Below are 26,354 nucleotides of genomic sequence, written 5' to 3' on the forward strand. Positions count from 1 at the left end.
ACACACACACAAGCACACACTCATCAGCGTCCCCCTCCCCCCCTCTTCTCTCTCTTTCTCTCTCTTAACCCATGACCAAAATTGGAGGAGAAGCTCTCTCGCTTTTTCACTCAACACACACAGCAGCACTCATCCTCTCTTGCTCACTCAACACACATTGCTCTCTCTCTCTCTCTCTCTCTCTCTCTCTATAAACACATGAACACACATCGAGGTGAAGCTCTCTCTCTTTACTCAACACACACAGAAGCACGCATTCTCTCTTTCTCACACAACAAACAATCCTCTCTCTCTCTCTCTCTCTCTCTCTCTCACACACACACACACACACACACACACACACACACACACACACACACACACACACACACACACTTGCATTCAAGCCTTCACACATAAGCATAGTATAGGAAGAGAGATTGCTTACATATAGTGTGTTATCAAGTTGACAACAGGGTCGAGCGACGTCCGACAGGCATGGTGTTCGGTGTTGTGGGATGTGAGATGCTCGCGAGAAGATGAAAATGAAGGATATGAGTGATGAGAGATGGGAGGCTGGCAGTGAGGGGGGGCGAGGGTTTGATTGTGTTGGATGTGAGAAACTCTCATAGAAATAAGGACAATAAGTGATGGGTGATAGGTGACAAGCTACCGACACTTGTTTGGTGGCATGGGATACGAAGCATTGGCATGAAGACGAGGATGAAGATGAAGAGGAATTAGGGCATCAATTTTTTAATGAAAAAATAGTCATACACTGAGCTGAATAGGAGAGATAAAAAAAAAAGTCATACCCTGAGTCATGTGGAGAATTTGTGTAAAGTTGTCATCACATATAGCATTACTCAACCCTTTATGACATCATAACCAAGGCCCACAAAAGCAAACCCAAATAGCAATTTTTTTTCTTCAAATACTAAATTAATTAAAAAAAAATTAAAAGAGAAGATAGATTATCTTTGTTAAAATGTTTCCTGTGCTTTTATTGTTTTGAATAAACAAATATTTAATTTTATCAATAATATATATATATATATATAAAAGTTTATAACTACTTAATAAAGATATTACATATTTTAGGCATGTAAAGAAAAGGCTCAATCTTGAAATAAAATAACTAGAGCTTGACCTATTTTTCCAACGAGCCTTTCTTTGTCTAAGGCCAAATGATAGGGCCTTATATGTTTGCCCAAACCCTCTCGATTTTTGGGATGGCCTTTGGTTTGGGCAAGTAACCTGGCACTTTATAGGTCTACATGAAGGACTATAATGTGAACAACTTAGTATCCAAAACGGTAAGTAAACATTGGTTGGATATACATGTCATTGTTGTTTTAAAATAATTATCTTATATTAATTTAATTTATCTCTAATCCATATATCAACTTACTTTAAGGACGAGTGCTATTGAGGAAGTAGTGATTGTTTATTGGGGTGGACATCTACAGTAGACCAATAAGGTCTACATATTCAGGGGCTATAAAATAGTAGTTGGGATTCACATCGGTAGCACTTTGATTAAGTTGAAAGAAATGATTGGGCCACTATTAAGTTCATCGTAAGTGATAACTATATGATCATCAAATGTAGATGGCCCATAAATAGGCATACCAGTCAACATTGTTAATGATAAAGCATCATCATTAATGTTGAGATGGCGTACCCCACTATTATACCTCGATAAAAGAGAACCATATGTAATCTCTACCATTGCATACATTGTGCACAGTTTGTAAGCTCCCAAACTTGTTACCTTATAAAAATTTATGTGTTTCATTTTATGATCCCTTATTTACATCACATCTATTGCCTTTATTTACTACTTATTATTTATTATTTATTATTATTATTTTGCTTTCATCCCACACATCTATCTTATAGATTGTTTTGTCAACAAGCTTTGGAGGTGCTCCATCAATAAATAATAAAATCAGAAGATTCACTAGTTATCAAATGTGGAGGTATTGTGCCTAAAAGTTTATTGATAACGCTAGTATGAAGCTACCAAAAACAATAATGATGACACTAATAATGATGTCATCATCATTATAATCATGACAATCTTAATAATAATGATAGTGATGATGAGGACAAAAATTGCGAGGATAATGAAAGTCTACCAACGATGTGCAGAAAGGTGAAATAGTAGAGGACACCATATGTGTGACTAATCTCAAACATAGAGCAAGAGGTAAATGTGGCCTTAAATGATTATACATAATTTGACACCATTTCTAGCATAGCGCTAATGGATAATTACTATGATGCAATAATAATTGATGATGTGGAATAACGTATATCAACCAGATATGAAGAGTCATTAAACTATGATCATTACTCTAGTCAAAAGTTTAATTTGGAAGACAAATTAATAGATCTATTAATCAATTATCTGTGAAAAAAGATAATTGGATTTATTCATGTGAAGATCAATCAGCCCAGATTCATTGTAAAATGGGTCAGCTTAAGTTGCAATTGGTCACTACACTTTAGTTTCATTTGGAACATTCCTATAGGGTTGTGAAACAACGTCATATGCTATATAGTTCTACAAATGAAAAAAATAATCCAATCTGGTAATCGGCATTGCGCAAAGAAGTCAATATGTGAATTAATATTATTGACATTAAGAGCTACCCAAGCATGAGCATCACAAAAGTACAAGCCATGGTTAAGAACATGTACCATGTTGATGTCAGCTATATATACATGTACCATGTTGATGTCAGCTATATACGCAAAGGCTTGGAAAAGGAAGAATAATAATTTCAAATGTATATTTAGATCATGGAAGCAATCTTATGCCGAATTGAGAACGAATTTTAGTACTTCAGTTATTTGCAACCAGGGTACCGTTGTTGACTTTAATTCTTAATGGGGTCATGGGTGGAAGTATTTTAAGAGGGTATTTTGCCTTTTGGATCATCAATTATGGGTCAATTCTTGTCATCTAGTTCTCTCAATAGATGGAATATTTTTTATGTGGGAACTACAAAGAAATTCCATTCATGGCGATAGGAGAAAATGCTAACGATCACATAGTCCCTTATGCATGCGTTATAGTTGAAGTTGAGATTAGGAAAAGTTAGTTATGGTTTTTAAATAATGTATATAAAACATTAGATTTTACTAAATAAAAATGGTAGAATGAATATAATGGGTGAGGATTGAACCTAGGTCACCCAAGAATTAACTAAGCACTATGGTCTCAAGCCCTTGTAGGTTGATGTTGTTGTGCTTATCATGTTGCCAGTGAAAAAGAAATCACTAGTTTTAAGGCTTTCTATTCTGCTTCTTGTTATCGAACTTGAGCATGTTTCCAACCATTCATGCAAACTTGCATTTCAATGTTTAGTGAAAATAATTGGGAATGTGTTATGTTCAGCATTTTTCAACCTGCATTAAATGTTTTTTCACATGTTATTGAAAATATAAAACTCGCAAAAATATATTTTATTGCTAACTAAAAGAATGTGGTACATGTTTCCATTAGCTTGTCACTGTTCAAGGATATTAAAGTTCATATCAATGTTATTGTCCTCAATAAATAGGAAGGTAGTGCTTAAATAAAGTTGGTATCCATCATTTATATATATATTCCCAAAAACTTATTAAGAAACTCTAGCTCAGTTGGTTAGTTAGAGCTGCTATAGTATGATAAGGTATTTTTTTTACCATGCCTTCTTCTAACTGTAGCTACTAAATGTTTACAATTGCTAGAAGATTTGTTTTAAGATTATGAAAAACTCTTGAGGATTAGAGAGGTGGTAAAGGTTTCACCTGAGAAGGTTAAGGGCCATTAGGAAAAAGAAGAGGATCTAGAGAATATTTAGAAGATGATGGACTAGAAGAAGAAGAAGAAGGAGGAGGAGGAGGAGGAGGAGGAGGAAGAGATGGAAGAGAATTGTAGAAAGCATGAGAATATACTCTTAATTGAGTTAATTATAATTTTGTAATTTCTTTTTCAAAATCTTTTGTCTATTGGTTTATACTTCCGTTGAATATTTGTTCAAATTTTTACTCTTTCTGAGCTTAATTTTAATTTATTGTCTAATTGGTAGGAATCAAAGGTTTGTGACTTGATTAGAATGCTCTAGAATGGGCTAAGGAGAGCTTTTGGGGGTTTATTGACTTTATTGAATTTTTATTCTATTTTAGAAATAAAATTTTATTTACATCATGTTATGACTTTCAAAGGATGATTTTGTGTTGATTTATTAAATAATGTAGCTAGTAATTATTGAAATTTTTTGGGAAGCTTTTAGGATATATGAGATTTATCTTGTATATGTTGGTATTTAGTACAAACTTCTATCTTAATTCAGGGTGTTTAGTTCTAAAGGTAGGTTTATTTTATTAAATACTTTGAAGATTTGGAAGTATAGATTTGAGGGAAGTGATTTGGAAGCTATATGTTGAAATGTGGGTACAAATTAAGTTCAAAGGGTAATTTGAATGCTTTCATATAATTAAAACAAGTGATTGATGAAATGCTTTCATGAATCCCTATTAGTATTAGTAATTGTTGAGGAGCTTAAGGGAATTAAAAAGGAATGTAATAGACATGTAGATTTGGATGATAATTTGGTTGTTGGTGAGGCTAATGATGATATGATATTGGCATATGAGGTGTGTAGGGGTAAGGGTGTTCAGAAATATTGTAAAATTATATAAACCAATCATAGGCATGTGGAAGCAAGAATAACGTTGTGATATTACTAATTGATTTAATGAACGCCTTAATTTAATTTAAAGTCTAGAAAATTACCTGGATGCTCTAAACCTTTCCCTTTAATGTGTCAAATATGTTTCTCAAATTTTCATAGATCTTTTAGAGTCAAACATAGGTCCCACACCTCTGGATCACATGCTAGAATTTAGAAATAGTCTCCTCTTCTTCTCCAAATAGCTACTAGGCTTAGAGAGGAAGAAATAAATTAAGGATTTATCTCATCAATTGATATCTTCTAGAGTTAGAAAGAAGTCATATTTATAGAAACTTCATAAAACATAAAAAAATATTATTCTATTATGAAGTCCTATTAGATATATGAAACTTCATAAACATGATAAATATTACCCTATGAAGTGCTATTAAAAATATGTGTCATAAACCAACTAAAACCACTTTTGTCTTCAAATCCTTATAATTTTGATTAATTATTCAATTCCATCAAACTTTAACCATAAGTTAAACTTAAGATAAAAACTCCAGACCAATTTACAATTTCACTCATCCCATGAAGTAGGATTGTAAATTGACAATGTTACCTCTAAAATAAAAATGAAACTGATTCTTAATTCCTTTAAGGGTGACTCTGTCGATTTAGTTTAATTTGCAATGAGAGGATACCCAAGGACGTGGGTGATACCTAGCTAGCCCCGTGGCCCCATGTTGTAGCCTAATTGAATACGAATGAATAGATCATTACGAAAGTTTCCGATTATGATTATCATATGTGTAGAAATTTTTTTATTCTTATATTACAACTGAGTGAGAGTCATGGTGATTATCAAACTCACTAAACTCAATCCTATTCAAACAACTATAGTATATTAAGATTACCAAACTATCTTTCGTGTCCCACATAATTAGTTTAACTGCCTTAACCAAGGTCATCTAATCTCATCTACTCATAATCACATAGGATACTAACTCGTTTACTTCTAAGAGAACAAATTTCTACTAGGTAATCACTCACAACTACTACATGCCCAATATAGTTGCACTTTGAGGTTAGCTCTACGAAAGGATAAATTGAGCCTATCAACTCTAGTAACAGACTAAGCATCATAAACACATTTTAATCATAATACCTCAAGTCTAAGGTCCACTCATATATATGATCGTAATCAAGAATTCTAATCATTGATGATAAAAGAGTAAAACCCATGTGATTGGATTATTATGAGTCATGTACAAATACACCAATCCCATTGATGTATTTAGGACATATGCTTCCACTATCCCATAATGTTCAACTAGCACTCTTTGTTAAAATATATGTCATACAAATCCTTATGAATCTTTAGCGCCCAATTAAAGATTCTCTAATTTGTGAACTATTTAAGTTTATAAGTATTAAACCCTTCTAGTGCCCTACTCCTTATCCAATAAGGAGTAGAAAGTTTAACGTAATACACAAGGCCTATAATGTTTAATACTAAATAAAATGCCATCACATGATTTATATGAAAATCAAAATAAATGCCTATTAACAATAATAAAAAATTATAATCTAAATGAAATGCCTTAGTACAAGTATCTTCGTTGACATTCGAGGGCATAATCCTAACATAGGGATGATAATGTTTGTGGGATATTTTCTATTAATGTTAATGGCATAGGTGTTAATGTAAATGGCATGGGGATGCTTATATGAGCTGTGCATGTGTAGGCAATTGCAATTGTTGGTAAGTCTAGTGTATTGGTAAAAGGGGAATTTAATTCCTTGTATTTATTTTGTAAACGGAAATAATTTTATGATTGTTAAAGGTGTTGGCTAGAATGTTTCTGCTAGAAAACATCATAAAAAATATATGATAATCAGATGAATCCAAAAGTAAGGAAATTTTGCAACATCAACTAGAAATTTTGATAAAAACTGTAAATTTGCTTAATTTAAAACAAGATCTAAAATATTACCTCTTGATATACTAAATTTGTTCCTTTGGTAGTCCAAGATTTTCTAACGTTGAAGAAAGGTCCCACACCTCTAGATCACATGTCAGAATTCAAAAGTTGTCTTCTCTTTTTCTCCCAAATAATGGCTAGGGTGAGAGAGGGAGAGAGATCGGGGCATTAATCTCGCAAGAGAATAGAATTGTTCAACTAGGGTTAGAGAGGAGACATATTTATATAAACTTCATAAAGCATGATAAACATTATTCTATTATGAAGTCCTTTATAAATAAGATTTCTAAAACAACTAAAACCAATTTTGTTTTCAAGTCCTTATAATTTTAATTAATTATTCTAGTCCATAAAATTTTAAACAAAATTTAAACTTAAGATAAAACCATAAACCAATTGACAATTTTACTTCATCTCATGAAGTAGAATTATTAATTGATAATTTTACCCCTATACTTAAAACGAGACTCACACTCAGTTCCTTTAAGCATGACTTTAGGTTTGTCTCGATTCATAATGAGAAGATACCAAAGGATGTGGGTAACACCTGGCCAACCTTATGACCCACATTGTAGCCCAATCAAAAACAAATGAATAGAGCACTATAAATCTTCCAATTATGATTATATATGTATTAACCCTTCATTCTTGTATCCCAAACTAGTGAGAGCCATGAAAAATGTCAAACTCACTAAATTGGATCATATGCCAACAACTAAAGTATAGTGAGATTGCCAAACTTCACTTCGTGTCCCACAGGATTAGTTTGACTACTTTGGCCATGGTCTTCTAATCTTACATAGTCAAGATGGCATAGGATATTAATTCATTTATTTTCAAGAGAACAAATTCCTTCAAGGTGATCACTCATAGCTACTAGTTGTCCAACATAAAAGAACCATGTTCTGCACCTCTTACATATCAAAGCTCTATTGAGGATAGGAAATCTTTTGAAAGATGGAAGTGGTCTAATCACATAGGTCTGATGATTATAAAGAATACAATCCTGGAGACTTTCTGACTACTATATCTGAAGAAAAGGATGTTAAGCACTTCCTCAACATCATTGAAGAATGCTCCATAAAAAGTGATAATGTGGAGACGTGTTATCCTAAGAAAACTAGTCTCTATGAGATATAAAGATGACCGGAACATACATGAGTATGTTCTCGATATATTTCATATATTTAGGAAGTTGATAGATTTAAAATTGAACTACCAAAAGATGTTATAGTGCATCTAGTATTGATTTATCTCCCTCCTCGATTCAATTAGTTTGACGAAAGCTATCACTGTGTAGATGGAAAAGTGGACATTGAATGAGCTCATCTCAAATCTAGTACAGGGGGAAGACAGAATGAAACAACATAAGGTTGAGAGTGTTAATTTGGCATCTTATACCTCAGGCTCTCAAAAGAAAAGAAAATACAACAAAGTTGCGGCACAAGAAATAGATAAGAATAGCAAAGGCCTTAAAAAAGAGCATAAAGAATTGAAATGCTTCTTTTGCAAGAAGGATTCTCATGTAAAGAATGACTGCGCTAAATATTGCATTTGGTATGTAAAGAAAAGTATGTTTCTTACTCTAATTTGTACTGAAATTAATCCGGTTTCAGTTCTTAGATATAATTGGTGGTTGGACTCAACTGTCATAACTCACATAAGTATATCAATGCAGGGTTTCCTGAACTACTGAACGCCAAGTGATGGTGAAAGATACATCTATATAGGGACTGGAAAGGCAGAAGTCATAGGCATAGGGCTTTCTAGATTGTTATTTATACTGGTTTTTATTTAGAGTTAAACAACACATTTATTATACCATCGTTTTAGACAAAATTTAATTTCTATTTTAATCTTAGACAAAGAAGGTTATTTTTGTTCGTTTGGCAATAAAAGATGCGTTCTTTATTTCAATTCTATGTTTGTTGGAACCAAAACATTAAGTGAAAGTGATAATTTTTATTTGCTTGATATGGTTAATATAAATAATGAATCCCATAATACTGAAACTAAAAGAATAAAACTTAACTTACAAAATGAAAATTCCTATTCATTATGGAGCAAATGTCTCAGTCATATCTCTGAAAGGAGGATTGATAAGCTTGTAAAAGATGAAATTCTTGATGTCCTTTACAAAACCAATAACAATGTCTGCATTAAAGGAAAGACTGCATACAAGAGGAAAGTAGGGGTTGAGAAAACTAAAAAAGGCTTAGAACTTGTACATACTGATATATGTGGACCTTTCCCTAAAGCATCTTGGCACAGTCAATGTTATTTCATCAAGTACATTGATGACTATTCTCACTATAGTTACTTCTACTTGTTACATGAGAAATTATAAGCTTTGGATGTTTTTAAGTCATTCAAGGTAGAGATTGAAATCAACTATGCAAGACTATAAATGCCGTTAGATCCGATCGTGGTGGTGAATACTATGGTAAGTTAGATGGATTAGGTAAAGTACATTCATTCCCTTTTGCTCAAAACCTAGAGTGTGGAATCATTCCTCTGTACACCATGCCAGGCTGTTCTAGCATAATGGTGTGGGAAAGAGGTGAAACAGAACCCTTAAAGATATGGTAAGAAGTATGATTACTCATACAACATTCCCTAACTCTCTCATGGGTGAAGCATTAAAGACCGTAGCATATCTCCTAAATAGAGTTCCTAATAAGGTTACTGAAAAGACCCCTTATCAATTATGGACTGACAAGAAGCTTATCCTAAAGCATTTACGAGTTTGGGGTTATTAATTTGAGTCAAGGCCGTCAAGGCCTTATCGGTCTAATGAGAGAAAACTAGATACAAGGACATTAAGTAGCTATTTTGTGGGGTACTATGAAAAATCACCAAGCTTTAAGTTCTACAATCATGCATTGAGAACATTTTTTTTGAAATGGGAAATGCTCGTTTTTTGAGGATGTTGAGGTTGGGGAGGAGAATTATAGTAATGATTTTGTCTTTGGGGAGGATTTAGATACATCTTCTCCAACTATTGCTAACGATCACAGTCAATTATGCTTTCCTATTGTAATTTAAACACTACATTCAATATATGACAGAGATTATATTCTTCTACAAATCAAGAAGAGGCTCCTCAATTAGTTATATATGAGGAACAAGACATTCGACTTCAAATTCAAGAAAAACCGCTGCCTCTAAGGTAGTCCACGAGAATAAGGAGAAGTACAATTTTGGATGATGATTTGGTATTTCTCCATGAGCATGAAGAATATGTTTACTCAATAGAAAACAACCTAGTTACCTTTTATGAAGAAATTAATGGCTCAAACTCTCATAAATGGATGAAAACTATGGGTGAGGAAATCCAATCCACGAAGGACAATGACATTTGGGACTTATTCCACTGCCAAAAGGTGTGAAACCTATTAGATGCAAATGAGTCCTTAAGACCAAAAAAAAATCATAAGGAAATATTGAAAGAAATAAGGCACATCTAGTTGCGAAAGGATTTAATCAGAGGGAGGGCATTGATTACAAAGAGACTTTTTCTCCTGTTTCTTTGAAAGACTCTTTTACGACCATTATGGAACTTGTGGCATATTTTGATCTTAAGACACATTAGATGGATGTAAAGACAGCCTTTCTTAATGGATATATTGAGGTGATCATTTACATGATGCAGCCGGAGCGATTATTTGCTAGGGAGACCAACCAAATCATTTGCAAACCTGAGAAATCTATCTATGGGCTTAAATAGGCTTCCCGTCAATGTAATAAAAAATTCCATCATATTGTTTACTCATTTAATTTTGAGGTGAACACCATTGAAGATTGTGTGTATCACAAGTTCAGTGGGAGTACATACATTTTTTTATTCTATATTTATATGACATTCTGCTTGTCAACAATGATAAAAGGATTCTTTGGGAAATTAAGAAATTTTTCTATAAAAGTTATGAGATGAAACGTCTTGGTGAAGCATCCTTCATATTAGAGATCCAGATTTATAATGACCATTCACAACGCTTTTTAAGTTTATTTCAGAAGAGCTATATCAAGAAAATACTTCAAAGGTTTGGCATGCAAAACTATAGGCCTCATGATACCCCTGTGTCGAAGGGGGATAAATTTAGTTTAAAATAGTGCCCTACGGAAGGAATTGAATCTGCAGTATGAAGTCTTTTGTATGCATAGGTTAATACACATCCTAATCTGGCGTTTATAGTGATAATTCTTGGAAGATATCAATGTAATTCAGGTAAAGAACATTGGGTTGTTGCCAAAAGGATCTTTAGATATCTTTGAAGGACAAAGGGTTACGCGCTCACATATAGAAGGTTTGATAAACTTGAGATCATTGAGTATTCCAACTATAACTTTGTTGGATAAATGGGTAGTTGAATGTCAACATATGGTTATGTCTTCACTATGGCTGGTGGTGCTATTTCATGGAAAAGTGCCAAGCAGTCATCTAATCATGCTATTTTGCTACCCAATTTTGTTGAAGGACTGGGAGTTGTCAAAACATAAAGAGACCTTTAATGTTGTATTATGATAATAGAGAAGTATTTTTGTTCTCAAACAACAACATGAGTTCTTCTAGGTCTAAGGATATAGACATTAAGTTCTTAGCTATTAAAGAAAGAGTTCAGAGTGGCTTTGTTAGCATTGGGCTTATAGGGACTAATTCCATGATTGCGGATCTGCTTACAAAAGCATTAGCACATAAGTTTTTCATGAGCTTGTTGCTCACATGGGCATTGTTAGTATAAATGTTTCTGATTAATTGGAGTTTTTTTTACCATAGTTTGAAACTTATGTTGATGTCATGACGCATTCAATTAGTTTTTTTATGACATTAATAGTTTATTCTTTATTTTACTTTAAACTATGATCTTATAAAGTTTTTAAAATTGGACTAGTTGAAAATAGACAAGTATAGATCACATTGGTTTGTAATTTCCATACTACACATCAACACTTGATCTATGTTGTTAGACAAGTCTGTATGCGTGATCTTTATGGGTTTAATTGCATTGTATTGTTGACAACTACCCCTTTGTTCCATATATAATCATGGCTGATGGATGAGATTAATTTAGATGATTTTTCAGTTATGATCCATTTTTGTTGTTGATGATAATTTATATAAGATTTATTTTTTTTAAATCCCGAAGGTGCATGATTGTATGGTCCAAGTGGGAGATTGTTGGGTTTTGGACCACACATCATATAGGGATATAAGGATATATGCGCATTAATTGTATAGACGTACACAACTAATATTTATAATTATGTATATCTTATCATATTTAATTTTGAATGGACCCAATTTTGGTGATTTAGTTAAAGCATGGATAGGGTCCTAAATATCTAAATTAGATGTGTCGATTTATATAATAATAATATGATGTGTAGAATTCTTAGGGACAAAATCATCAAATTTATGATGGGCAGACTTGTAATTAGTCCAATAAATATTTCTTATAAATATGGTGTGGTCTTTGACTAAGCATGCAATTTTTGAGATTCAAGAATTTGGGTTTCCTCTAAATTAGGGTTCCCATCTCCCTCTTTGTGTGTGATCAATTAGAGGAACCACAAGACCTAATTATCAGCATCAATGGATTCAAGTACACGTATGCTTCCATTCTTTTGTTCCCAAATAATTTTCAACCAAAAAGATCCTGGCTTTTCATAAGGATTATTCCCATTAGAAAATCCATCAAACTCTATCAAAAAATTCTCTAATTTGTGAACTATTTAAGTATATAAGTAGTAAATCCTTTTAGTGCCCTCCTCCTCATCCAATAAAGAGTAGAAGGTTTAACTTAATACATAAGGATTATAGTGTTCAAAACTAATTAAAATATCATCACAAGATTATCAATGATCAAGATATAAAATGTTAAAGTAAAATATGTACAAAATAAATATAACCTTTTATATTTACAATGAACTAATCTATTCTCTATCCAATGTTGAATAATAATAGCTAATTTATTTTAAACATGTTTATGTATGCTTACCAAACATAATTATGTTTATGAGTGGAAAGTGAATTTTTTATTAAAAAAATTCATATTTTAATAGATTTTAAAAATTTTTAAAGAGAAAACAAATAGGTTTTAAGCATATTAAAACATAAACGAGTTTTAAAAGATGTGCAAGAATTCGGGTAAATATCTTGAATGCTACCATATTATGGTCATTTTTCATTTTGAGCGTTAAACTTCAATTTGTCTCATTTAGTCATCCAACTTTAATTTGTACTCACGGATGGGTATCAAAGAGATTGCGGGTAGAATTTGATGATGTTTACGCACAATTTCCAACATTAAGACCAATTTGTCATATTATTTTCAAACACAGACATGATACATCATCAAAGAGAGCCACATGGCCACTATTACTGACACGCCACGTCAATCTGATGAACTAATTTATAAGAGTGGCCAAATGGCTCTCTTTGATATTGTAGGATGTCCGTGTATACAGATGATGTGATGAACTGGTGTTGGCATGTAAATTTGGTGGATATGCCATCAAATTCTCCTTGAAATCCTTTTTGTACCCTGCCAATAAATACAAATTAAACTTGAGTGACCAAAATGATATAAATTGAAGTTCGATGCTCAAAATGATAAATGTTCATAGTATGGTATCCACCTAAAAAAAATTGACCCTATTGCATCTCATTTTTTTAAATAAGAATAACAATTTTTTTTTAAAATAAATGGATTGTTGAAAAGGAAATGGGATTAAAAAAAAACCAGAAAGAGGTCATTTTAGCAATTAAAAAAATGGGCAATTTTGTTTTTTTTTAAAAAAAAAACCAAGCTTGTGGGGTCCTAGCTGACACAATATTAAAAACCAGAATATCTAAAGATTTTTGTAATTATTTAGATATTCTAGTAACTTATAGAAATAGTTTCATGTGTAAATACAATAAATGAAGAAAGTGAGAAATATAAATTAAAAATACAAAAACGCATAAGAGAAACTTATATTAAAAATAATTTAATTTATATTCAAGAAATCGAAAAACATCTTTGTTTGTTAATAATGGATATACTTAAATGCACTTTACCAAGCAGTTAATAAGAAATTCGTTAAAAAAACAAATTGGCTAATTATTTATCTTAATTCAATAGTTGTGGTGCAATGCACTAGAATTGCATTAGAATTTTTCCTTAGATGAGAACATTAACTTATTTGTGAATACCCACTTATAACATGTAGGTAGGGATAAAAGAGTCTTTTTATCCATAATTTTATTGGTAAAAATAGCAATCATTAATTTTAAAGGTAAAATAAGATAGTTCCTACATCTATAGAGATACTCAATTCCAACTTGAGCATGGCCAAGCTCGGCTTGACTTGGCTCGTTTACAGCTCTATCGACTACCCTTCGTCCTACACGTCCACTCTTGTTTTACTCCAGACGTCAACCCAACCTAGCCTCCTTTGTCAATTCTTTCACCTACCACCATCTAGTATCGCTACAGAATTTCACTTGCCTTTTGCAACCAATCCATCTAATCATTCTACCACAACTTGTCCTCAACTGAACACCACCACTTGTACCCCTCCCACTCGTGTTGTTACTCTATCTAGAAATAATATTCACACACCTAAGAAAATCTTGGACTATTTGACCCATGTTGAATCTTTTATCCCAAGAACCTTTAAACAAGCCAATCAATACCCTAAGTGGAGAGCAGCCATGAAAGCTGGGTTTGATGCTTTGCTGAAAAACCAGACATGGTAATTGGTGCCCCGTGCTCATGATAAAAACATTGTTTCTTGTAAGTGGTTGTTCAAGATTAAGCGTAAGCTCGATGGGTTTATGGACCGATACAAAGCTCGACTTGTTGCCAAGAGATTCAATCAACAACCCGACATTGATTTTTACTCTACATTTAGTATAGTGGTTAAGCCAACAACTATTCATATTCTATTCTCTTTTGCGGTCCACTATAACTAGGTACTTCGACAACTTGATGTCAATAATGCCTTTCTCAAGGCCTTGATGAAGAGTTATTTATGTCTTAGGCTCCTAGGTTTGAAAATGATAAATTTCCTTCCTATATTTGTCTTTGGCGCAAAGCGATATATGGCCTCAGACATTCTCCTCTTGCATGGTATATTGAGCTCACAACTCATCCATTCTCGTTAGGTTTTTAAAATCCAAATCTGATTGCTCCCTCTTCATTCTTCGTTGTTCTGTTACTCCTATTTATATCCTTGTTTATGTCAATGATATTATCATTGTTGGAGGCAACACCACCATGATTATTTAGGTTGTCTCTACCTTTGCTTTTCGTTTCTCGATGAAAGATGTTGGCAATCTTGCTCACTTTCTTGGTGTTGAATTCTTGCAACGTCCAAACTGTCTCCTCTTATCTCAATCGCATTATATCAATGAGATTCTTCACGATGTAAATATGCTGGAATGTAATGCTATTCAAACTCCTATGAGTTATTCTTAACTTTTCCAAGTAACAGATGGTATGTCACTAGCAAATGTTACTCAATATCGCATACTTGTTGGCAAACTTCAATACTTGACTTTTACTTGACCCAACATCTATTACTTTCGCAATAAACTATCCCAATATATGCATACACCTTCTGCTTTACATTGGACAACTCTCAAACGAGTACTCCAGTATCTTAAAGGGATGGTTCACTATGGTTTACGATTATTACGCCATTCGGGTTTTCATCTTTCCATGTACTCTGATGTGGATTGGGTTGGTGATGTCCATGATCATGTTTCTAGGTTTGGCTACCTATTATTTCTTGTGCTTAACCCTATTAGTTGGCCGTCTAAGAAGCAATCCACCATCTCTCGTTCTTCTATAAAAGCATAGTATCGTGTTGTTCCAAGTGCTCTTGCTGAAACTACATGGGAGAAGAATCTTCTTCTTAAGCTAAGTCTCCTAATTAATCACAAAAAGTCCGACTATATTGTGTGACAATGTTGGCATTACCTATCTTTATGAGAATCCAGTTTTTCACAGTCGCATGAAGCATACTATCATTGATTTTCATTATGTCTGTCATCAAGTTCAACATAAGATGGTGCAAGCCCTACACATTCATGCCGACGATCAGTTGATAGATACTCTCACCAAAGCTCTTCCTAAGCTAGTCTTTGCACGTCATCTATTTAAGTTAGGCCTCATTACAGCTTGTCTAACTTGAGTGAGGTGTATTAGCATGTGATCTTTCAACTGTTTGAATGGTTGTTCACTTGGTGACCATTCTACTGTTTGAATAATTCTTTACCCTGATTGTTACGTTATTAGTGTTTGAAAAAGGTCTCCTTGATTTAAGGAGTAATTTGTTTTTTTTTTTTTTTTGGGGAAAGAGCTCAGAGAGCTGATTTTATTAATCAAAATAAAAGTTTACAAGGTTCAAATATTACATGCCAGACCAAAGAGACTAGAACAGACAATAAAAGAACAAGCAAAGAAACTGAAACATACAAACCAAGAACAAACTAATAAAAAACTAGAAGATAAAACCATGTTTAGAGAAGGTCTTCATGATCCATCTGGGCAAATCACGACCCGATAGATAGAGACAAAGAAGATGGTTGTTGCTGCCAGAAGAAGCCAAAGCAGAGGCAGGGAGGTTCCAGCTGCAAGGGACGTCAATCACAGAGGGATTGCCCGCAACTTGAAGAAGAAGAGAGATGCCAGAAAGATCCAGCGCATATCTCCAAGTTACCGGATTGCAGCCCTCTTTTAGAACAAGAGATAATTCAGTATTGCTGTGAAGAATGCGCTTGATAACAAATTGTTTATCAATAGAAGCTTGAATTGCCATGTTGATTGCTTTGATGCCAGCTTCAAAGTTTGTCTCTGCCAGAAAAAGCAGCTGCCTGCACATGATATAACATAGTCATGATTTGATATAAAAAACCCCAACTTACCAATCTTGGAGCAGTCATTCCAGCGATGAGCATAGAATAGGAAAGTCCATTACTGTGAGGAAAGTTATTAAGAAGAAGCCTACGGCCCAATTGAGATGAATGTTCCTGCAAGAAATCCTTAACATGGGCAATGGCTTTAGTAGCAATGCAAGAGAAATTGGGATTTAAATTCTTAAATATAGCATCACAACGAGCTTTCCATAAGTACCAGATAACTGCAGCAATGACAGATATTATTTGTGTAGAATAATTATAATCAGTCATCCAAAAACCAGCAGAGATGATATCAGGGAATGAAATAGTAATGCCCAAGATATTGATTAACATATTCCAGACCATCTGAGCACAGCGGCATTCAAGAAATAAATGATCAATGGATTCATTCTCAATATTGCAAAAAACACACAGAGTTCTAGGACCAATATTGATACTATTGAGGAAGGCAGTAGTAGAAATTCTACCATGCAACATAAGCCAAATAAAATGTTTTACCCTTGGAGCAACATGAAGCTTCCAAAGTTTATTCCAGCCTGTCCACTCCAGATTCAAATCAGAATTATGGTTTAGATGCTTATAAATTACAGTAGAAATTTTAACATTAGAAGAATGAGGATGCCAAACCCAGTAATTGTTACCCACATGATCATACGCACAGATACTAGGAACCAAAGGGCCTAGCAGCTCTCCAAAAATTAAAATAAGCATATTCTGATTCCACAGCTCATGAACAAAAAGGTCAGAAAAACATATTATATTATAATCAATATTAATATTAAAAAAAGTAGGCTTGTAAGCAAGTGGAATTTCAAAAAGCCAAGGATCAAGCATGATAGATGTCTGAAAAGGGTTAAAGGACTTGATCCAGAAGTTTTGCTTTAACATGTTAGCAGTACGACAAATGCCTCTAAAAATCCAAGAACAATTAGCAGGGATAGAATCAGTCCAGAAATTAAGACAACCATATTTATGACGAGCAATATTCACCTAGAAGATGTTATCTGAGTTGAGGTATTTAAATACATTCTTAGCCATAAGAGAAGTCTTAGCATGAACAAGGTTTCGGAGACCCAAACCCCCCTCAGATTTTATATCAGTGATACATCTCCAATTCACTGCATGGATGCCCTTTCCATTGCCCCCTTTAAACCAGAAAAAATCCCTGACCAATCTAGTGATTTCCTGGATAACCGATTCAGGAACAGGGTAAGCTGAGAGATAATAAGTTGGAATAGAAAGAATGGAAGAGTTTATAAGAATCGATTTAGCTGCAGAAGAAAGTTTATAATTTTTCCAACGGGCACACAAAAATTTGATCTTATCAATCATAGATTTAAACAAAAGAGTACTGAGTTTTTTGGGAGAAATGAGGATGCCCAGATAATTCAGTGGAAAAAGAGCTTGGGAAAAACCAGTGGTGGAACATATACTGCGAGCGACTCTATTGTTAAACCAGGAGGGGAGAAAAATCTGTGTTTTTGCATGATTATGGCATTGTCCAATCAGACTGGAATAAATAGATAAACAGAGATTTATGTTACGAGCAACAGATCTAGAAGCTTTAGTAATCAGAATAATATCATCAGCAAACAATAAATGGTTGAAGTTGAAACGCATATTGTTATCAAATCCGGGGATCATATTAGTGATCAAAGCTCGGTTCATGATAGCAGAGAAATTTTGAGCCACCAAAATGAACAAGTAAGAAGATATTGGATCACCTTGACGAATACCCCTAGAAGAGGGAAACCAAGGGGTGGGTAAGCCATTCACTAAAATAGAAAAGGAAGAAGAATAAAGAATAGCACAGATCCAGGAAATCCATTTGACAGGGAATTTCATTTTGGTAAGGGTTGCAAGAATTGCACTCCATTTTAAAGTATCATAGGCTTTCTCGATATCCAGTTTAATTAACATCCTCGGGGGGTTATTACGATCAAACTCAAGAGAATGCACAACTTCCTGAACTGCTATAGCATTATCAAAAGCCCCTCTCTCCGAAATGAAACCCGCTTGCTCTCTACCTACTAACGTAGGGAGAACAGGCTTGAGTCGATTGAAGAGAAGTTTTGATAATATCTTATAGCAGACATTGCACAACGAAATGGGACGATACTCCGAAACCAAGCGAGGATTAGATTTTTTAGGGACAAGAGTGATATAGGTTCTACCCCAAGAAGAGGGGAGGCGAGCATTCTGAAAGAAGTATTTAATAGCATCAACTAAATAATCACCAATATCATTCCAGAAAAACCGATAAAACTCGACATTAAAACCATCTGGACCAGGAGATTTACCAGTAGGAAGATCAAGGAGTGCAAGGAAAACTTCTTCCTTAGTAACCTCCCGAACAAGATGCAAACCAATATCAGTAGGGACTATAGGGAGATCATCAGGCAAAGCATGAATAATATCATTGTAATTATCAAGATTATTAGAACCAGGATCAGTCCAGAGATTAGAATAGAAATTCATGAAAGTATGCTCAATGCTATTATGCTCAGTATGACTGTTACCTGAGGAGTCCATAACTTGAGAAATGTAATTGCAATGGGCATGAATGCGGGCAAATTTGTGAAAAAAATTTGTATTTTTATCACCATCACAAACCCAAAGGAGGCTTGCTCGCTGTGCCCACATAGTAGAGATTTGACATTGAATAGCTACCAAACGGGCATACTTGGCAGAAAGATTAGCTTGCGAAACAAGTGTATCATCCATACTTTCTAACTTAAAAATATCAGCTTCAGTCTGATTAAGGTCATTCTCTAGAGAGTTAATGCCAATATACTTCCACGAAGTAAGCTTAAATCTAATACAAGAAAGTAAATGCGTTAAGATATGAAGTGGGTTACCATGAGCAGGAGACCGGAGAGCTGTTCTGACAGATTCATGATAGCCAATATAATCCAACCAGTAATTCTCAAATCTGAACAAGTAACGTTTATTAGAATCATGCAAAGAGATCGATAAAACAAGAGGAGAGTGATCCGAAAAACTACGGGACATGTGAGTAAGAGTAAATTTTTTAAAACGGGAAATCCAATCTAAATTAACAATGCACCGATCCAAATGGGCCCAACGGCGGGCAAGACCACGTTGATTATTACACCAAGTAAAGGGGGAGCCAGGGAAATTGAGGTCAAAAAGATTGTTAGATTCAACAAAACCCCGAAAAAAAGAAGCTTTTCTGGAATAATTACAAAAACGACCCCCTTTGTGTTCATTCAAGAACATAATAGAGTTGAAATCACTGATAATTAACCAGGGATATTGAAAAGAAGAAATCTTAGAAAGCTCATCCCACACCGCACATTGGGAGGAAACACGACTAGAATTATAAACGACAGAAATAATAATACTGGAGAATAAGTTGGAGGATATCACCAGATGCAGGACGCGTCTAGAGGAGGCAACCGGAGTCACTATGCCCAAACTTTTTTTCCAGCAAACAACTATGCCTCCAGAGAAACCCTCAGCGAGGATAGAGGCCCAATCCCAGTTTTTGGAAAGTTTAGAAGTGAACTTACCAACATGATCTAAGTTGGCCCTGGTTTCCACTAGACAAAGAATAGCAAGGTCTTTTTGACGGAAAAAACGAAGAATGCGAGCAAGGGTATCCCGGGTAGAGAGACCCCTACAATTCCAGCAACAAATCTTGTTAACGCTTATCATAAACATAGTAATAGGTAAAGATAACTCCCTAAAAAGGATACAAAGTGAAGACAAATCAAGAGAGACTGGATTCCCCCAGTTCCAAACATCCCTTCTTCTGGGATTCTACATCTAAGAGAGAGCCCTTGCGAATGAGAGTAACTCTTCTGGCTTCTTCCTGCTATTGATCAAGGGTGATGAGGTCATCAGGCTCCTCTTCTTCAGACATCTGGGCATCAGAGTCGTCCGAATCTTCATTCTCAGAGTCGCTGTTTTCCTCCATGGAACCCTCATCCAGAGCAGCAGCGACCTGATCAACAATCTTGGAATGAGCTGGATTAGGGTTTACTTCAGAAAGAGAATGGTTTTCTTCGATAGAAGACAAAAGGACAAGAGGGGGAGAACGATGTCGTCTATCCAACGGTTCAATTGTCTTGGGATATGACTGTAGGGGTTGGGTAGAACGAACAGTTTTGTCCAACGGGGTATGAGAAGGGACATGGGAAGGAGTGTCAGTGGGCTTAGAGGATTCCTGAGGGGCTTTGGGATGGAGCGTCCCCAAGTCCCCAGGCACAAAAGGCAGGGCTACGGGAGTGACAGCAACGTCAGAAATGTCAGAGGGAACAGAAGCCTGCATGCACTGGATATCGTGCAAAGAGGCATGGGAAGTGTGGTGCCGCCCACTAGCACCCCCTCTCAAGCCGCCACGTATGCTATGAACAGAGTTGCCTCGGAAGAACCGACCGTCGCTGCTTGGAACGGCTGCCGAACCCACACCCGCATTGGGAGTGCGAACACTACCGCCGCGGGAGCGGGGAAGGCCTCGCCGGCGAGAAACTATCAGCCACGGTCCATATTCTGAATCAACCTCTGTGTTCGAAGGAACCAATGGATCACCGATTTCACTACTTGGAGGTGACGAGACAGAATCATTTGCGCCTGTTCCAGCATCCATGGGAGAAAGCTCCTGCCTGACCTCCTTCCCTCGTTGAGGACGAGGGGGCTGACAGACATTTGCTTTCCCGGTTGCTAGAGCACGGCTGCAAGAATTAGACCCATGTCCTATCACCCCACAAGTATAACAAAAAGTTGGCAAACGTTCATAGAGAACAACAACGAAAACCCGATGAAGATCATCTCCGATCCAGAAACCTTTGCACAGAGGTTTGGAGAGGTCTACTTCAATACAAAGCCTAGCATACTTAGTACGAGTAAGAGAAAGGGAAAGATCATCGACTTTCAAAAGTTTTCCCAAGTGGCCAGTTATGGTTTCTAGAGTATCACCACTCCAGAACTCTATGGGTAAGTTATGAAGTTGGATCCAAATAACAGCCGTAGTGAGTTTGGTAAATATTGGTTCAAAATACAGACACCAAGGAGATAATTGAAGAACGATTCCATTGATGGTCCAGGGTCCTTCTGAGAGTAGTCGCTGCAACACAGATTGAGTAGGACATCGAATAAGAATGAACCCATTAGGAAGATCAGAAATCTGGATTTCACCAAGGTTTTCCCATTTCTTCAATAGTATGCTTTTCACTTGTTCGAATAACGGTGGCTTTCCGAAGAATTTTCCGAAGAGAGAGTGTTGGAAGCGAAGACGAGCTCAATTCAGAGTATCATTATCCAGCTTGATGAAATCAGTGGAGGTTTCTTTGAGTTTAGAGAGGACTGCAAGATTATGAAGGTGAGAAGTTTCTTGAGTAGAAGTGTGTTTGGAGGCGATTTGAGCCCAGGAGGGGGGAGAAGGGCGAAGGGGATTGGACAGGGGATCTGACCCCCCGCTTGCCATAGCAAGAGGGGGAGGAGAGAGGGGAAACAGAAGCAAAGAAGGGGAAAAGAAGCTCTCAGGGAGAATAAGCTCTCAGTAGAGCTAAATGTTGTTTTCAATTGAATGTTTTTCAGGGTGGACAAGGACGCAGATGGAAGGATTACAGAGGTTGAAGTGAAAGAGGTACGTGTGGGATAAAGTATTATTATCAGAGAAAATCATCAAATTGAGCATGAAGATCTTCTGTATTTGGTCATTGGAATGGAGTTGGTAAACAAAACCAGTTCAATAACAAATCAGTTCAATTTCCATTTCATTTTGTAATCCTCTATAAAACAATGCAACGAACATGAGTTAAAAAAATGATGGAAAATTAGGGTTATGTGCAGGTTCATATATGTGACGTGTAAAAAAGTTATTGGGAACCATATGAACCACAGCTAAAGCAATTCATGTAATTAAGTTGTGCCCTAAAATTTTTATTACATCAATAAAATATTCTCTCTTATTCAAATTATCTACCATATTTAAGCATGTGCTATTAAAACTCCTAAAATTATAAATAATATAATAGCACAATTTTACGTTTTTATTAAAGATCATTTTTTCATTATACATGATCTCTTTAAATAAACTTCATTTAATGATATAGGTAAAATTAAAAAATATATATATATATATATATAATTCTTACAAATAACAACAAATTTTAAACAAAAACAATCACAAATTATAGATAATTTCAATGCTGAGATAGGATTTTTTTTTTATTAATTAAAATGCCCAAAGCCCATTTTTATCGGTTGCTCCATTATATTCCTTATTTTTTTTACCCAACGGTTTGGAAATATCAAGTATAATTCTAACCAATACTTAAATAGCACGCGTCATTTATTTAGTTTATCCACGTGTCCCGCCTCCAAGATCACGCTCTCCAAGCTTTTTCCCTCCATCCATGTCCACCTCCCACTTTGCCATTTCGGCCCAAGAGAACCCGAGATGCCATTCTCTCTCGCGCTTCCTCACCTTCCTCTCTCTCCTCTTCCCATTCCTATCAAATCCCTAATCTCTCACAAATCCCTCGCCCTCCGAAATCGCCACCGTCTTCTCACCCCCGCCTCTGCCGCCGCCGCCTCCAATTCCCCCTCAGCTCCTCACCGCCCTGAGTTCTCGCACTGGGATACCATGACCTCGAAGCTCGCCGGTGCGTCTAACATCCCCTTCCTCCTCATTCAGCTGCCCCAGATCATCCTCAACTCCCAGAACCTCCTCGCCGGCAACGCGTCAGCTCTCTTTGCCATACCCTGGCTGGTAATGCAACCCAAGGCTGTCTCTCTTTATTTAATGACCCTTTTCCCTTTTGTTTCCATGATCTTGATAATGGTGGCGATACAGGGGATGTTGACTGGGCTGCTTGGGAACCTGACACTGCTGTCTTACTTTGTGAAGAAGAAGGAGGTGGAGGCTGCTGTCGTGCAGACTCTGGGGGTTGTATCAATTTACATTGTTATTGCGCAGTTGGCGATGGCTGGAGCTGTGCCTCTACCCCAATTCACGGTGATCTCAGTTGTGGTGGCTGCTGGCCTTTTTCTGAACTTTCTGTATTACTTTGGTCGGCTTTCAGACTTGTTTTGGTTTGCTTGGGAGGATTTCGTCACCATTGGTGGGCTATCTGTGCTTCCTCAGGTGAGATCGTGGTTTTTTATTTGGAGGAGGATTGATTTGGTGGTAATAGTTTTAATTGGAGAAATAGATTCTGATTTTCCAATGTTTTTATTTGGGATTTGCAGGTTATGTGGTCAACATTTGTTCCTGTTATACCAAACAGCGTTTTGCCAGGGACGATTTCTTGCAGTGTGGCGGTTGTGGCTGTCACTATGGTATATGATCTTCATTTCAATTCGTTAGATGTTTCATCCTTAATTCTTTATGCTGAGAATTTACAATGGCCAGCTCCTGGAGATCTTAACCATAGCCTTTACTAATATCTAGTTAAAGAATTTGTAAGAAACTCTCCATTTGTTGTTCATGTTTGCTGTAGAAGAGTAGAGTTAGGAATGCTTGTATTTGGATTGAAAGTATGCTATACAAGCTAGAAGCAATCCAAATATTTTATTCAACATAAAAGAAACTCCTTGGATTAGGATTGTTGTTTTCTTTTTTCTTTTTCCTTTTCTCTTTCTAATTTTGTGATGCCATGGTGGGGTCTTGTTTAATTCACACTTGTGACCATCTTAGAAATTGAAGTTTTATGTCACACTTGTGACCATCGTAGAAATTGAAGTTCTATGTGATGGAAACGGTTAGCCTAGATGCATCCCAGAGGAAGAGAATTCACTATCATATCCTGAATGATTTGTTTTACTGATTGGTACTAGCTAATTGGATTTACTGTTGCTAGTAATGAACTATCTAGCACTATTACAGAAGCAACACAGTATTAAGTTCCTTGTACTGCATGTGCCTTCCCCACTATTTGCTCTTTATCCCATATTCTTATTTACTTCTGTTTTGGTAGTTATATTACCATTTTGTATGCTATTGCGAACCTTGTTTCATTATATTTCACAGGAAATCTCCCGACAAACAGATAAATATTTGTGTCAAAATTTTTCATGCTCCATGCTGAACTCCATGTTGACGGGTATTAGGTCTGGTGTTTGCTGATGGATATACATTCTTTCAACCATTCTTCTGTGAGACAAGTTAAAAGAAAAAAAAATACATATATATCCATCTCAGTAAATTTTTTTGTCACATCTTTTTATTAGATCTCTAGTTCATTACAAATTTTGATGGGAAATTCACTAAGACTTGCAGGCACGCTTTCGGAAACTTCCTGAGAAAGGAGTGAAATTTATCCAATCAATATCTGGGTGGACTGCCACTTTCCTTTTCATGTGGATGCCCATTGCCCAAATGGTATGACTCTTCTTTGCATGGTTATATCTGACTAGTATTCACTTTGTACACTGACTTGACATCTAGGTTATGATGTGCAGTGGACGAATTATCTGAACCCAGATAACATCAAAGGCGTATCTGCGCTTACAATGTTGCTTGGGATGATTGGAAATGGACTCATGATCCCACGAGCATTATTTATTCGTGATTTGATGTGGTATTTGAGATTTTATTTCTCCATTTATTTTTCATTACCATGCAGGGAGAATCAAATATTGTTTACTGTCTTTTACTGAAGAAGAATTGTATGCTGGAAGAAGGTTCAGTGTTTCCCCGTCTTAAACCTAAAATCCCACCTCTGAACCCATCAGTTCCTCTAATGAAACAATGGTCCTAAAATATAATTTGCATTTCTCATATCTATGCTTCTAGATGAACCTTTTATAGGAATTTTTTACGTTTTCTTTCTGAATAGATAAGAGTAACAGCAGAAAGTTGATGTCAGATAATTATTGCAGGTTCACAGGTTCATCATGGGCATCGTTTTTGTATGGATGGGGAAACTTGCTCTTCATGTACTGGTATGTTCTGTAATTTCAGATCTTTATTTCTTGAATAATTTAAGATTTATTTTCTCAACACTTGGACTGAATCTGACATCTAGAAATTTTGTTCTCTGTAATAGTTTCAGCAGTGTAAACAGGGAATTGTTCTGGTTGGCCACAGTCAGCTTGTATACATGGCTAGGTAGTTTTTCTTTGTTTCAGTTTAAGTACTTTTTCAAGGGTCTTACTATTGCAAGCCGCATCAATTGATGTCACCTGTATGGTCGACCTTGTTGGTTTGTAGGCTCTTTAAAGAAGGCAATCAGTTTCAAATATCGAGCTTCCAGCTGTTGCACTGCCTTTTAAAATTCTTTTATTTTAGTTATAATGAAATGAGCAAATGGATGGTGATTTGATTTATTATTTTTCTCTTCCTATCAGGATTAACCTTCTGGAGAGATTCCATAGCTTATGGGCACATCTCACCAATACAATCTATGAGGGAATTGATTTCTCGAACTTGACATGATTGTTTCTCCATATTGCTTTGTCAGTTGGCACATTCAGGTTCTACTAACTGGGTGATAACACAAAGAATATTATGAGAATAATCCTCAACTATTCTCAACTATTCTCTTGCTTAAATTAACTCTTCTAATTAAGTTATTGTATATTTTGTGATATGGTAGATATTTGAAATTTTTTTTGTAAATTAAGATTAAATTATTATTATTATTATTATTATTATTATTATTATTATTATTATTATTATTTCCAGTTTTAAACCATTCTACCAATGTATAAAATAAGATATTCATGTACTTCATCATCAAATCAAATGAATACACAAACGTCTTTCATGGTATCAAGACCCCATTCTTATTGAATTTTTTTTTATACTTTTTTTTTATAAACACATTCTCTACAACACTCTAC

The 26,354-nt window shown here is 35.4% G+C and overlaps 1 protein-coding gene across 2 annotated transcripts; it reads left to right on the forward strand.

Moving 5' to 3' along the window:
* The first annotated feature begins 22,930 nt into the window (after positions 1-22,930).
* LOC120271483 (maltose excess protein 1-like, chloroplastic) lies at positions 22,931-26,127 on the forward strand. Of its 2 annotated transcripts, none has more exons than XM_039278164.1 (8): positions 22,931-23,280; positions 23,365-23,655; positions 23,760-23,849; positions 24,790-24,891; positions 24,972-25,090; positions 25,392-25,454; positions 25,559-25,620; positions 25,723-25,838. In XM_039278164.1, exons 1-8 carry the CDS (start codon positions 22,969-22,971, stop codon positions 25,782-25,784), a joined length of 1,101 nt encoding a protein of 366 aa, XP_039134098.1. In that variant the 5' UTR covers positions 22,931-22,968; the 3' UTR covers positions 25,785-25,838. The 2 variants fall into 2 exon arrangements, with proteins under 2 accessions (XP_039134098.1, XP_039134097.1); XM_039278163.1 differs by lacking the exon at positions 25,723-25,838 and adding an exon at positions 25,860-26,127 and having other exon boundaries at positions 22,932-23,280.
* Positions 26,128-26,354: the final 227 nt, after the last annotated feature.

Source organism: Dioscorea cayenensis, chromosome 11 (genome assembly GCF_009730915.1).
Source record: "Dioscorea cayenensis subsp. rotundata cultivar TDr96_F1 chromosome 11, TDr96_F1_v2_PseudoChromosome.rev07_lg8_w22 25.fasta, whole genome shotgun sequence".
NCBI classification, from domain to species: domain Eukaryota; kingdom Viridiplantae; phylum Streptophyta; class Magnoliopsida; order Dioscoreales; family Dioscoreaceae; genus Dioscorea; species Dioscorea cayenensis.